The following is a 13,804-nucleotide window of genomic DNA, read 5'->3' as shown; positions in this document are numbered from 1 at the left end:
TTTTTATTTTAATATGAATGAAACAAGGATTATTTTGCTAATGTAATTATGTATGCACTTAATACTAGCCGATTGATTTTAAAGTGAGTCATGAATATTATACAGAAAGCTCTAAAAACTAACCAGTTTCTCACTGTGGTAAAATTGCATGACCCTGTTATCCTATAATTAGAGTTCACCAAACCACATTAGCATTCGGGGGACATATCTTTTTTTTTCCCAATCTCTGTTTATTTGAGCAATTATGCACTAATTCATAAATGTTAATTACCTATTCTTTCTTAATTTTCAAAAACACTAATGTATTTATGAAACGAAAAAATAAAGTATATACACTAAGAGAAAACACGTATACTGAGATAGTTCCAGGTGAACTTCACAACCACCTGTGGAAATATGTTACAAAAAGACAAAAGTGGAGACCACCCAGAATACGTATAATGAATGAAATACAAAGGGACAACCTGATAAGGGTCCAATTCCCTAGAATGGGATCTGTGTGAAAATGAAAAACACTTTCATAGCGTAAAAAAGTAAATATAAATGGTGTTTAAAGTGAGATTAGAAATGCACTCACAAACAAACGATTATTCAGGCCTTTCACCCTCTCAGGGGTAATAAGATGAGCACAGAAGGTCCTCCTAGGAGGACCTTCTGTGCTCATCTTATTACCCCTGAGAGGGTGAAAGGCCTGAATAATCGTTTGTTTGTGAGTGCATTTCTAATCTCACTTTAAACACCATTTATATTTACTTTTTTACGCTATGAAAGTGTTTTTCATTTTCACACAGATCCCATTCTAGGGAATTGGACCCTTATCAGGTTGTCCCTTTGTATTTCATTCATTATACGTATTCTGGGTGGTCTCCACTAATGTATTTATATTTGGATTACATCATCTTATATCTAATAACTCATGTTTTTTGTGTCTTCTTTAATCCCTTAAGGACACATGACATGTGTGACATGTCATGATTCCCTTTTATTCCAGAAGTTTGGTCCTTAAGGGGTTAAAAGAAAACAGAATATCACATAAAAGGTTAACATAAGTTATAGGTGATTTTCAATATTTTATATATTGGTGACATTTCTAGAGATAAGACACTTTCCCTGTTCTCTCAATTTTACACCATATCGAGATAAGTAAACATAAGGTAAAAAGTGTACCCCTTTAAGAATTCTTAGCATGTGATAGTGTGTCCTGCTGATCATGGTGTTATAGTGGTACAATATTAATTTCAGTGTGACATTAATAAATTATATTGTAGTGACATAAATTAATGATTTAATATCCACATGAAAATGCTTAAATTTGCTCATGGCAATCTTCTCTGGTAAAACATTCTTTAAGAAGGTCCTTTATATGGAAATGCTGCAAACCAAATGCCAAAATATGGTATATGGGCCACATAAAACAATCTGTCAATATTCCAAGTTTTAAAAAGAAAATTGGTATGGCTCAATTTGTTCCCTATAATTTCACAACATTTCTGGTAAAGGTGTACTTGTTGCTATTCTCAGGTGATGAGAACATACTGGTATTATTCACTGTAGCAAGCCATAAAGTATGTGATATTCACAAAAAAAAAAAACCCAAAACATTCAATGTGTGTGCAAACCGTATAGATAAACACATTGCTACTGGACAGAAAATGGATTGTAAATGGCCTTGTGAAAATAGTTTTACAAAGAATTAGACATAGGTCTTATAAATCAATTTACAGTAGTAAACATCAGCTTTTTAGATTAGGTTCTCAATAATATCATCTTTTGTGCTTGTGAACAATAACAAAAAATGAAATGTTACACATTTGGACATACTGTTAGCTAAAATGCTGCATGAAAATTTCAGAAAATGTCTGTTAGAAAAATGTAAATTTGTGTTATGTCTATAACCACTGTTAATAGTGGAGGCTGCTCCACTGGACAATAGTACATTGCCTCCCTCCCCTACCATTTATGCTGTATTAAATTTAAACAATATATAAAATAGTAGTGCATTAAGGTCTAATGATAAGTGTGTGTTAGAATATAAGCTTGCTGTTTCTTTCATGATTGGTTCTGTAGTTTTATCCCTCCTATTGATGGTAAAATATGTTGCTCAGAAGCTGAACAACTAATCATGGGTTCTGGAGTATATTTGGGTAACAATCAAACAAAAATGTTGCATTTTGTGTGTATTGATTCCACAGACACTTTTGGTAAGATCTAACAAGATTTCTCATAGCAACCATTAGTTTTGCATTGGGCAAATCCTGGACATTCTAAAAGACAGGTCTGTATATTGTTTTATATTTTAGGGCTGTCTTTTAGTAAAAACATTGCAGAATACAGACAGATTTCTTTAAAAAAGTTGTTTCCCAAATCTATAGGTTCATGGTATTGTACAGGGCGATAAATGTGCAAAGCAAAACAAATCAGTCACTAGAGTGAAATTTAGGAGGGGGAGTAGAGTCTATCACCCCAACATCTTTAAAATTCACCAGACACCACTGACTATTCAATTTACAGCAAAGCATTTTTTTTAAATGTTACTTTTTAAACAGTAATAGACACCTTGGAATACATTAATTACAACTGCAAAAAAAAAAAAAAAAAGCAAAAAAAAAGAAATGTTTTAGGGGCTTAGACTATATTCATATTAAAGGATGACCTATACAAATATATATGAGTTGAACAAGTAGAAAACATATGTACAAATTGTACATATTATTGAATACAGCTTGGTGTTCTTTGAAAGATAGGGAGTATAGCAAAATATAACTATAGAAATATAGTTAAACTGGTTAAAATTAAAACATTTTAGTTCTTTGGAGATGTTGCTCAGAAGCTGATCAACTAATCATGTCAAGGTTTTGGAGTATTTTTGAGGAAAAAAGAAACAAAAAATGCTGCATTGTCTATGTACTGATTCCACAGATATGCTTGGTAATATCTAAAAAGATTTTTCACATCAATAATTAGCTTTGTATTGGCCAAATTCTGGACATCCTAAAAGACAAGTCTTTATATTCTTTTATATTCTAAGGCTGTCTTTCCATAAAACTATCATGTAATGCAGACAGAGTTCTTTAAAATAATTGTTTCCTAAACACATGTATTTATAGGTTTATGGTATTGTACATGGCTTTAAATGAGCAAAACAAAACAAGACAGTGGCTAGAGTGAACTTTGGGGGGTAGAGTCTATCACCCACCCATCTTTAAAATTTACCAGCCACCACTAATTCTACAATTTACAGTGAAGTATTTAAAAAATGTTAGCTGTAAAACAGTAATGCACACCTTGTAATACATGACTTATGACTACAAAAAAAAATGACAAGTTTCAGGGTTTTAGACTTTATTCATATTAAATGATGAATTTTTGTTGAACAAGTATACTATCTGTTATGTATCAATTCATTTTACAATACAGCTTGACGTGCTTGGTAAGAGAGGGAGTATAGTTAAATATAAATTTAGTTAAAGTGGGTGTAAATGTATTAGAAATGTACTTTCCTTCCCTTGCCAACCCTTTTTTATAGAATAAAGATTTGATCAAATATTATCTTAACATTTAAAACAAATAACTATATGATAAAACAGTGGTTTTGTGTATAAACTGCTGTTCTAAAAACCATAATATTTTAAAATTGCAAATTAGCAATGTACAATCTGTATTTTTCATTTATTTATTTATTATAAATATGGGAAAAATAAAAACCCCTGCCCAGAGAGTAAGGCAAAAGTAATACTAGAACAGTCCTGTGAAATAAGTACATCAGTTACAATGTCCACAGCGAGTATAGGAATACAAATCAAGAAAATGTATGTCACGGAATAAGTGTTGATTAGGGTTAACATCATTGATGCAAAATTTTGAGAATTTTGCATTTTACATCTGAGGTTAGAACTGATGTGAGCTCTTAAAGGACCACTCTAGTGCCAGGAAAACATACTCGTTTTCCTGGCACTAGAGTGCCCTGAGGGTGCCCCCACCCTCAGGGACCCACTCCCGCCGGGCTCTAGGGGAAGGAAGGGGTTAAACTTACCTCTTTCTCCAGCGCCGGGCGGGGAGCTCTACTCCTCCTCCTCTTCTTCCTCGCGCCATCATCGGCTGAATGCGCATGCGCGGCAGGAGCCGTGCTCGCATTCATCCAGTCGCATAGGAAAGCATTCATAATGCTTTCCTATGGACGCTTGCGTGCTCTTACTGTGATTTTCACAGTGAGAAGCACGCAAGCGCCTCTAGCGGCTGTCAGTGAGACAGCCACTAGAGGCTCTGGAGGCTGGCTTAACCCTCAGAATAAACATAGCAGTTTCTCTGAAACTGCTATGTTTATAAAAAAAAGGGTAAAAGCTAGCTGGACCTGGCACCCAGACCACTTCATTAAGCTGAAGTGGTCTGGGTGCCTAGAGTGGTCCTTTAAGATAGTTAATTCATAGTCTGCTCATTAGAATGGTCTCAGTTGGGCAAACTGTCTCTTCCAGTTGTGCTATAAAACATTTTAAATACCTTTATTTAGGCATACGAGGTATAAGAGAGAGGTAATTCACTTCTTCCCCACTCTGACTGTAAATATGTTCTTCAGATTTTCTTAACTATTAGGAAGGATGGGGGATTTATAATTTTCAGGGTATTTGCAGACATTTAATGAGTGGAATGGATTTCTGGCACATTAATATATCCTTCTAATTATTCCTAGAGTATAAATGTATGTAAGGAGGTTTTAACTCCTTAAGGACTGAGCCAAATGTACACGTTTTGATCAAAATAAAACGTAAACAAATCTTGGAATTTGACTATATTAAATATATTCAACCGTAATTCACCTCTTTCATATTATGTGCACCCACACTTATTATATACCATTTTATTCAGGAGAAATAGGGTGTTCATTTACCATCAAATATTTAGCTATGAAACATAATTTAATATGAATAAAACATAAAAAGTTTTAGAAGTTAAGAAATGTTGTTATTTTTTAAGTTCTGCATGACATTTTAACTGTGAATGTCATAAAACTGTTTGCCTTTACTGCAATAAAATACACATATTTGTATTCAGCGGTGTCTCATGTGTAAAACAGTACCCCCCTATGTACAGGTTTTATGGTGTATTGGGAAGTTACATATAGCATGTTTCATTTTTCCATTTTTTTCACATTGGAATTTGCCAGATTGGTTACGTTGCCTTTGAGACCGTATGGTAGCCCAGGAATGAGAATTACCCCCATGATGGTATACTATTTGCAATAGTAGACATTTCAAGGTATTGCAAATGGGGTATGTCCAGTCTTTTTTAGTAGCTACTTAGTCACAAACACTGGCCAAAGTCAGGGTTAATATTTGTTTGTGTGTGAAAAATGCAACTAATTTGAACGCCAATTTTGGCCAGTGTTTGTGACTAAGTGGCTACTAAAAATGACTGGACATACCCCATTTGCAATACCTTGGGTTGTCTACTTTTGAAAATGGTATGCCACCATGGGGATAATTCTCATTCCTGGGCTACCAATCGGTCTCAAAGGCAACGTAACCAATCTGGCGAATTTCAATGTGAAAAAACTGAAACACAAGCCTTATATTTTACTCTGTAACCTTTGAAAACACCATAACACCTGTATATGAGGGGTACTGTTATACTCAGGAGACTTCGCTAAACACAAATATTAGTGTTTCAAAACCGTAAAACGTATCACAAGAATTATATTGTCACTGTAAGTGCTGTATGTGTGTGAAAAATGCACACAACGTCACATTCACTGATGATGTCATCGTTGTAATACATTTTACTGTTTTGAAACACTAATATTTGTGTTCAGTGAAGTCTCCTGAGTAAAACTGTACCCCCCATGTACAGGTTTTAAGGTGCCTTGGAAAGTTACTGGGTTAAATATAGTGCTAGCAAATTAAACTTTCTGCCTGGGTTATCAGGCAGGTCCTGCAAATTGTAATGGATACAATGACTTAATTATGTAAAAATATTACATAAATATATACGTAGAATTAAAATATATATATATATATATATATATATATATGTATATATATGTATCTATCTATCTATCTATATATATATATATATATATATATATATGTATGTATATACAGGGAGTGCAGAAATATTAGGCAAGTTGTATTTTTGAGGATTAATTTTATTATTGAACAACAACCATGTTCTCAATGAACCCAAAAAACTCATTAATATCAAAGCTGAATATTTTTGGAAGTAGTTTTTAGTTTGTTTTCAGTTACAGCTATTTTAGGGGGATATCTGTGTGTGCAGGTGACTATTACTGTGCATAATTATTAGGCAACTTAACAAAAAACAAATATATACCCATTTCAATTATTTATTTTTACCAGTGAAACCAATATAACATCTCAACATTCACAAATATACATTTCTGACATTCAAAAACATAACAAAAACAAATCAGTGACCAATATAGCCACCTTTCTTTGCAAGGACACTCAAAAGCCTGCCATCCATGGATTCTGTCAGTGTTTTGATCTGTTCACCATCAACATTGCGTGCAGCAGCAACCACAGCCTCCCAGACACTGTTCAGAGAGGTGTACTGTTTTCCCTCCTTGTAAATCTCACATTTGATGATGGACCACAGGTTCTCAATGGGGTTCAGATCAGGTGAACAAGGAGGCCATGTCATTGGATTTTCTTCTTTTATACCCTTTCTTGCCAGCCACGCTGTGGAGTACTTGGACGCGTGTGATGGAGCATTGTCCTGCATGAAAATCATGTTTTTCTTGAAGGATGCAGACTTCTTCCTGTACCACTGCTTGAAGAAGGTGTCTTCCAGAAACTGGGAGTTGAGCTTGACTCCATCCTCAACCCGAAAAGGCCCCACAAGCTCATCTTTGATGATACCAGCCCAAACCAGTACTCCACCTCCACCTTGCTGGTGTCTGAGTCGGACTGGAGCTCTCTGCCCTTTACCATTCCATCCATCTGGCCCATCAAGACTCACTCTCATTTCATCAGTCCATAAAACCTTAGAAAAATCAGTCTTGAGATATTTCTTGGCCCAGTCTTGACGTTTCAGCTTGTGTGTCTTGTTCAGTGGTGGTCGTCTTTCAGCCTTTCTTACCTTGGACATGTCTCTGAGTATTGCACACCTTGTGCTTTTGGGCACTCCAGTGATGTTGCAGCTCTGAAATATGGCCAAACTGGTGGCAAGTGGCATCTTGGCAGCTGCACGCTTGACTTTTCTCAGTTCATGGGCAGTTATTTTGCGCCTTGGTTTCTCCACACGCTTCTTGCGACCCTGTTGACTATTTTGAATGAAACGCTTGATTGTTCGATGATCACGCTTCAGAAGCTTTGCAATTTTAAGAGTGCTGCATCCCTCTGCAAGATATCTCACTATTTTAAACTTTTCTGAGCCTGTCAAGTCCTTCTTTTGACCCATTTTGCCAAAGGAAAGGAGGTTGCCTAATAATTATGCACACCTGATATAGGGTGTTGATGTCATTAGACCACACCCCTTCTCATTACAGAGATGCACATCACCTAATATGCTTAATTGGTAGTAGGCTTTCGAGCCTATACAGCTTGGAGTAAGACAACATGCATAAAGAGGATGATGTGGTCAAAATACTCATTTGCCTAATAATTCTGCACGCAGTGTATATATATATATTTTATTATTATTTTTATTTACATATATATATATATTTTTGTAGTGATATTAACATATACAGTGGGACCTCGGTTTACGTATTTAATGCGTTCTCCGGGACGTTACTTGCCAAAAATTTGTAAACCAAATAGGGGTTTCCCATAGGAATGCATTGAAAACCAATTAATCCGTTCTGGAGGTCAGAAAAAAGTCAAAATGAGCTGGCATGGTAACCAACCCACAATGCAGAACACACAATAAAAGGCATGCAAATGACGAAGCTCAGCTCCCTACCTTTCCACAGCTTGAGAAATGCACCAAAAAGTCCCAAAACAACTGCAAAACAATTTCCAGAATGGCTCCAACACCTCCACACTCAACACCACGTGCTACCCACAGGCTCCAGCATGTAGGGGGCGGTGCTATAAACCTCCCATGTGCAATGCATCCTGGGGAAACTTGCTTTGCATTGGGAAACAAATTTGTAAACCGAGGCATTATTTTCAATGGGTTTTCATTTGAAAACCGGAAATTATGTAAACCGATGTCTTGATGGAGAGCACTCACGGGACTCCAGAATACAAAGTGTCGACGTTTCAGTCCAACTGGACTTTTTTTTAAAGTCCGGTTGGACTGAAACGTCGACACTTTGTATTTGGACATTGATTGCTGAAATAAAAACACTTTTGAAATATTCTGCAGTTCTGTGAGTGCTCTCCATCAAGACATTGTATACAAAGGCCGGAGATAGCACCAAGGCATAAACAAGACCGGGAGCAGTGAATGCAGGACACTTGGAAGTTTATATATAGAATTATATATATATATATATATATATATATATATATATATATATATATATATATATATATATATATATATATATATATATATCAAAATACAGTTAGAACGAAATTACACACACACATATATATATATATATTTATATATATATATATATATATATTAATGATTTTTTTTATTTTTCATTTTTAAGGTATTTATATAATTATTTAATTTATATTATATACATATATATAATTCAAATTTACATATATTTAATTAATATCATTCTACGTATATTTTGATATTAATATATATATAGATTATATATATATATTAATATTAAAATACACTTAGATTATGTGTATGTATGTATAAGTGTATATATATATTTACTTAGATCATATATATAATATATATATATATATAATCTAAGTATATATTGTTTTATTTTACACTGTTTTTAACTTTGTTTTAATTTATTTCAGGCAGCAGGGGAACCACATGTCATTCCAGGCACTCCTCCTGCTGGCACTGCTATGGACGGCTACTCCGTTCATGTGATTGTGAGGTCCTTGCAAGGACCTGGCAATCACATGGCCCAGGAGGGCCGGATCAGCAGCAGGAGGACTCCCTGGGTTGCCAGGTAAGTCCCCCCATTAAGATCGCTGGTGGGGGATCGCCAGCGAGCAGATAAGTCTCCTTGAAGGAGGGGACGTACTTGCCGCCCGTCGGCGTTTAGAGCCGTCCTTAAGGGGTTAAGGGTTGTATTTTGTTTTTCAAAGCAAATGAAAGTAAACCAAAACATGTATAAGTGATTTTTAATAGCAAAGGGGTTACAAGAAGGACTATCATCATTTTTTGCACATACAGTAGTTGTGACAATAATATTTTTTTCATTTAATTTTAATAAAATACTAAACAGGTTTTAAAGTTATAAGCACAATATATGTGGGCTTTTAAGCACTATAATATGGTACAAATACAACCCTCTGAATTGAGATCAATTAATTATTATCTTATTTATTTGTATGTAGATTATTTTAGAACATTTAAATAAACCAAGTTGTGATATAGTTTTTATTTTGCTATAATGACAGTAGACTGAGACAAGTAAAAACAATTAAAACAATCTAATTCCCTAAGCAAAGTCAATAGTACCAAGATGAAATGGTTAGCAAAACATACTAAAAGAGATATACATTAATTATCTAAATGTGATTTGGCAGAAAAATAATTATAACAAAAATAAAAATAAATATCTTTGCAATAAAGCACATACAATAAATATTGGTTTATTGAATACTTACAAATATTTAGTGTTATCATGTTTTTCTTTCCATTATAATGTTGTGATTCGTTGAAAAAGCTCTTGTTGATTTGCTCTGATAATAATAAATTTAAAAAAATGTTTTCACAAGTTCACAACCTGCCACTGGATGTCACCATTGCTTAAGTTTTAGGAAAAAAAACAGTTATTCTATCTTCTCAATGACTTGGATTTTTTCCTGCGTCGTTTTTTTATAGGAATCAGAGGAACAGCTTTTTTTTCCAGATGAATTGTTTGTAATTTTTAATTCCCTTTATCACCAAGTTTAAGATATGCTATTGGAACACAATCATTTCTCAATGGTAATACAGCTGGTAATTGTCTTCATGATACAAATGGCTGCTTATCTTGTTATGAGTCAGCTCCATTATTTGGTGCCAGAGGAATCTAAACACGGAGCATTTGTTGGGAGAATTGCTCAGGATCTTGGGATGCAGATCAGTGACATTAATGCCAGAAGATTAAGGATTGTCTATAAGGATGGCACAGACTATTTCCAGGTAAATCTACAAAATGGAATATTATTTGTCAATAAGATAATAGACAGAGAAGAGTTGTGTCCAGATACCAGCATTTGTACTGTGCAGCTAGAAATCATAGTAGATAAACCTGTGCAGATTCACCATGTAGATGTAGAAATTGAAGATATAAATGATAATTATCCTGTTTTCTCATCAAATGAATTCAAGCTGATAATAGCAGAATCCAGGTTGCCAGGCTCTCGCTTCCCACTAGAGGGTGCTGTTGATGCTGATGTTGGAACAAATTCTATCACAAACTATGAACTCAGTGCAAGTGATTATTTTACATTAGATGTCCAAACATACACACAAAAAAGCAAGTCAATTCAACTTGTTTTGAAGAAATCTCTTGACAGAGAACAAATTCCTGTTCATAATCTTACTCTTAATGCATATGATGGTGGTAAACCAAAATTAAGTGCCACAGCCCAACTTATCATTACAGTTCAAGATGTCAATGACAATGCACCATTGTTTGATAAACCATTTTATGCAGTTAGTTTATTAGAAAATGCCCTAAAAGGAACTATTGTCACCAAGCTGAACGCAACAGATTTGGATGAAGGAGAGAATGGTGAAATATTTTATGCTTTTAACAATGTAGTTTCACAACAAGTCATGTCTCTCTTCAGCATAGAACCAAGCACAGGGATTATTAGAGTTATGGGAGATGTAGACTTTGAAAGGAAAAATACGTATGAAATTGAAATTGAGGCTGTTGATAATGGACATTATCCAATGGCTGGACACTGTAAAGTTATAGTTAACATTGTGGATATGAATGATAACTCTCCTGAATTAACTGTGACATCACTTAATGTTCCTGTTCCAGAGGATGCATCACCAAGATCAGTTGTTGCTGTCATCAGTGTTCATGATAAAGATTCTGGATCAAATGGAAAGACTAATTGTTACATTTCCAAAAATATTCCATTCAAAATAACGTCAACAGTTAGAGAATATTTTTCATTGATAGTAGATGGGCCTTTAGACCGGGAAAGTATTTCAGAATATGATGTAGAAATAACAGCTACAGATGAAGGTTCTCCAGCTCTTTCAGTAACACAATTAATAAAAGTACAAATAAGTGATGTAAATGATAATACCCCAACTTTTTGGCAAACATCTGAACCAATCTCAATCAAAGAAAACAATCCACCAGGTTCTCATGTTTACACTGTCTCAGCTTTTGATGCAGATATCAATCAGAACTCTTTCATCACATACTCGATCATAGATAGCTCAGTTGATGGAATTTTTATAACTTCTTACATCTCCATCAACCCAGAAAATGGTAAGGTGTTTGCTTTGCTTTCATTTGATCATGAACAGGTATCTAATTTCCAGTGTCGAATAAAAGCCACAGATTCTGGATTACCTCCACTGAGCAGCAATCTGACCCTCTACTTTTTTGTTGAGGATGTTAATGACAATGTCCCATATGTCCTTACTCCATTTTCCAACAGTGAATCCAGATTAACAGAGATGCTTCCAAGATCTGCTAGAGAAGGTCATTTAGTAACTAAAATCAAAGCAATTGATGCAGACTCAGGATACAATGCCTGGATTTCTTATGAGTTTGTTAACCCTGCTCGAAATATCCCATTTGTTATTGGCCATCAGACTGGAGAAATTACTGTCATTCGTCCACTTATGGAATCAGACGGAGATGAGTACAGGCTTTACATTGAATTGAAGGATCATGGAGACCCCATGATGTCATCAGTGGTCACTCTTGTCATGCTAATAGTGGAGTCTGGCCAGGATTTACCAGTAGAGAGAGAGACTCATCATCACAGAAAAGATGATGATTTTTCAGATGCCAATATCTATCTCATTATATCAATTTGTTTAATCTCCAGTGTGTTTCTCATTACCCTCATAGTATATACTTTATTGAAGTGGCAGAAATATACACAAGAAATTAATGAGTTGAAGCAACATAATTTTTGCCCAAGTATAGCAGGAAGTTGGACTTACTCTCAGCAACGTCAGTATAAGGTTTGTTTGAGTGGAGGACCACCCAAAAATGATTTAATACTTTTTACTCCAAACTATCCCCAATCATCAATGGATGATGCATTTTCTAATATTGGGAGCTTGATATCAGAATCTACTGGACAGGTGAGATTTCAAGAAGCTTTTACTACAAATAAACATATTTGTTTGTTCTTAAGGGAAAAGATAAATTATTTTATTGTTCGCTGAATTCACTGTATTTTAATATTTAGGGATGTGTTGTTTCCTCCCAATAAAGGCCTTAATTTTATAGTTATGGATACAGTTTTTGAATTACTTAATATTTTTTAAAAAACATTTTAAAATCTTTGGATTTATCTACAGAAGTCACAATTAAAGTCTATGGGAATTGTGTAGATTAATCATTTGAAAAACCTATCCAAAACAATGAAATTGGGGCAACAGTGTACACATAGGTTAATATTAGTTTTGCATTTAAAATAATTGTATAATAAAATGTAGTCCATAAAGTCCCATTTACCTTTCCCTTTGCTTCAGTACTTTTTTCAGTCTATGAGTTTCTCTGGCTCTATTATGTCTCTCTGGATCTCTAAGACCTGTAGTTGGCACTGTCTTCTTTTCACTTCTTCTAAGGCAATCTTAGTAGGTGACATGTCACGCATTCTAAGAGCCATGGACTATATAATACTGATGCCAAGACTAACAGTACATGTGGTATGTGAACATTATGCCTATAAGGAACACTTGTAATACTGAGTTAGGATGTTGTATTCGGCAAATGTGCATTTCTAGGGTATTTTCTTTTTGTGTTTTATTATTATTGTACACATAATATACATCATAACCTATGTATGGTTTTGTCAATTCAGATCAATCAACAATTCTGTGCATGGGGAAATGAAAGAAACAATATATGGAAATAAAGACAGAAATGAAAACAAAACATAATTTCCTTAGCACATAGAGCCATATATATAGTAGGACACCAGTGAAGAGACTCATCAGGTGAAGCCCGGGTAGGGAAACTGTTGTATCTTGCGTGCCGTTATGCAATCTGTACAGCCGGAAGATAACTACAGTATGGTGCTTGCATGCCAAGTTCACCATCGTAGGGCAGTGCCCCCTGCGGAAGTGGATGGCACCGGCATGTTGGTCCCCCTGGAGTTTGCACTTTTCGGGGCTGAGGACGGTCTATCTGCTTGTTGTTCAGCTGGTATGCCTAGTCTCTGTAGAAAAGTGTCTGGATCCTCAGATGATGTAAGTGTAAGGAGTCCAGCACCATTCACTGCCAGGAGGGAACCATCCACTCCCCAGCGGTATTTCACTGAACATTCTCTCAGCCTCTTTGCCACCAGTGCAAGTCTCCTCTCCGCTAGTACTGCAAAGGGTAAATCACCATATATTGCCAATGTGTTGCCTGAAAACTGTATATTCCCAGTAGGCCTGGAGCGATTCATGATCACGGCTCTCACTGCTATCATGATCACAGCTCTCACTTGTGGTTGCAATAGTGTCTCTGGGGACTTCGCTAGGCGCTGCAGTGGACTTTCTCAATCAGAACACTGAG

General features: G+C 35.2%; 1 protein-coding gene across 6 annotated transcripts in view; it reads left to right on the top strand.

Moving 5' to 3' along the window:
* LOC134602749 (protocadherin alpha-C2-like) overlaps positions 1-13,804 on the top strand; it is a 367,306-nt gene that overhangs the window by 32,955 nt on the left and 320,547 nt on the right. For 2 of the 6 annotated variants that reach the window (XM_063448046.1, XM_063448041.1), the window contains exon 1: positions 9,957-12,381. The exons of the other annotated variants lie outside the window; for them this stretch is intronic. In XM_063448046.1, the coding sequence (XP_063304116.1) occupies positions 10,009-12,381 (2,373 nt within the window). In that variant the 5' untranslated portion in view covers positions 9,957-10,008. Of the gene's footprint in view, positions 1-9,956; positions 12,382-13,804 lie in introns of those variants that run through there. 6 annotated transcript variants of the gene reach the window in all.

This window comes from Pelobates fuscus, chromosome 3 (assembly GCF_036172605.1).
Source record: "Pelobates fuscus isolate aPelFus1 chromosome 3, aPelFus1.pri, whole genome shotgun sequence".
Taxonomy (NCBI): domain Eukaryota; kingdom Metazoa; phylum Chordata; class Amphibia; order Anura; family Pelobatidae; genus Pelobates; species Pelobates fuscus.
Note: the sequence above shows the minus strand (reverse complement) of the source record. Positions and strands in the feature narration are given on the sequence as shown.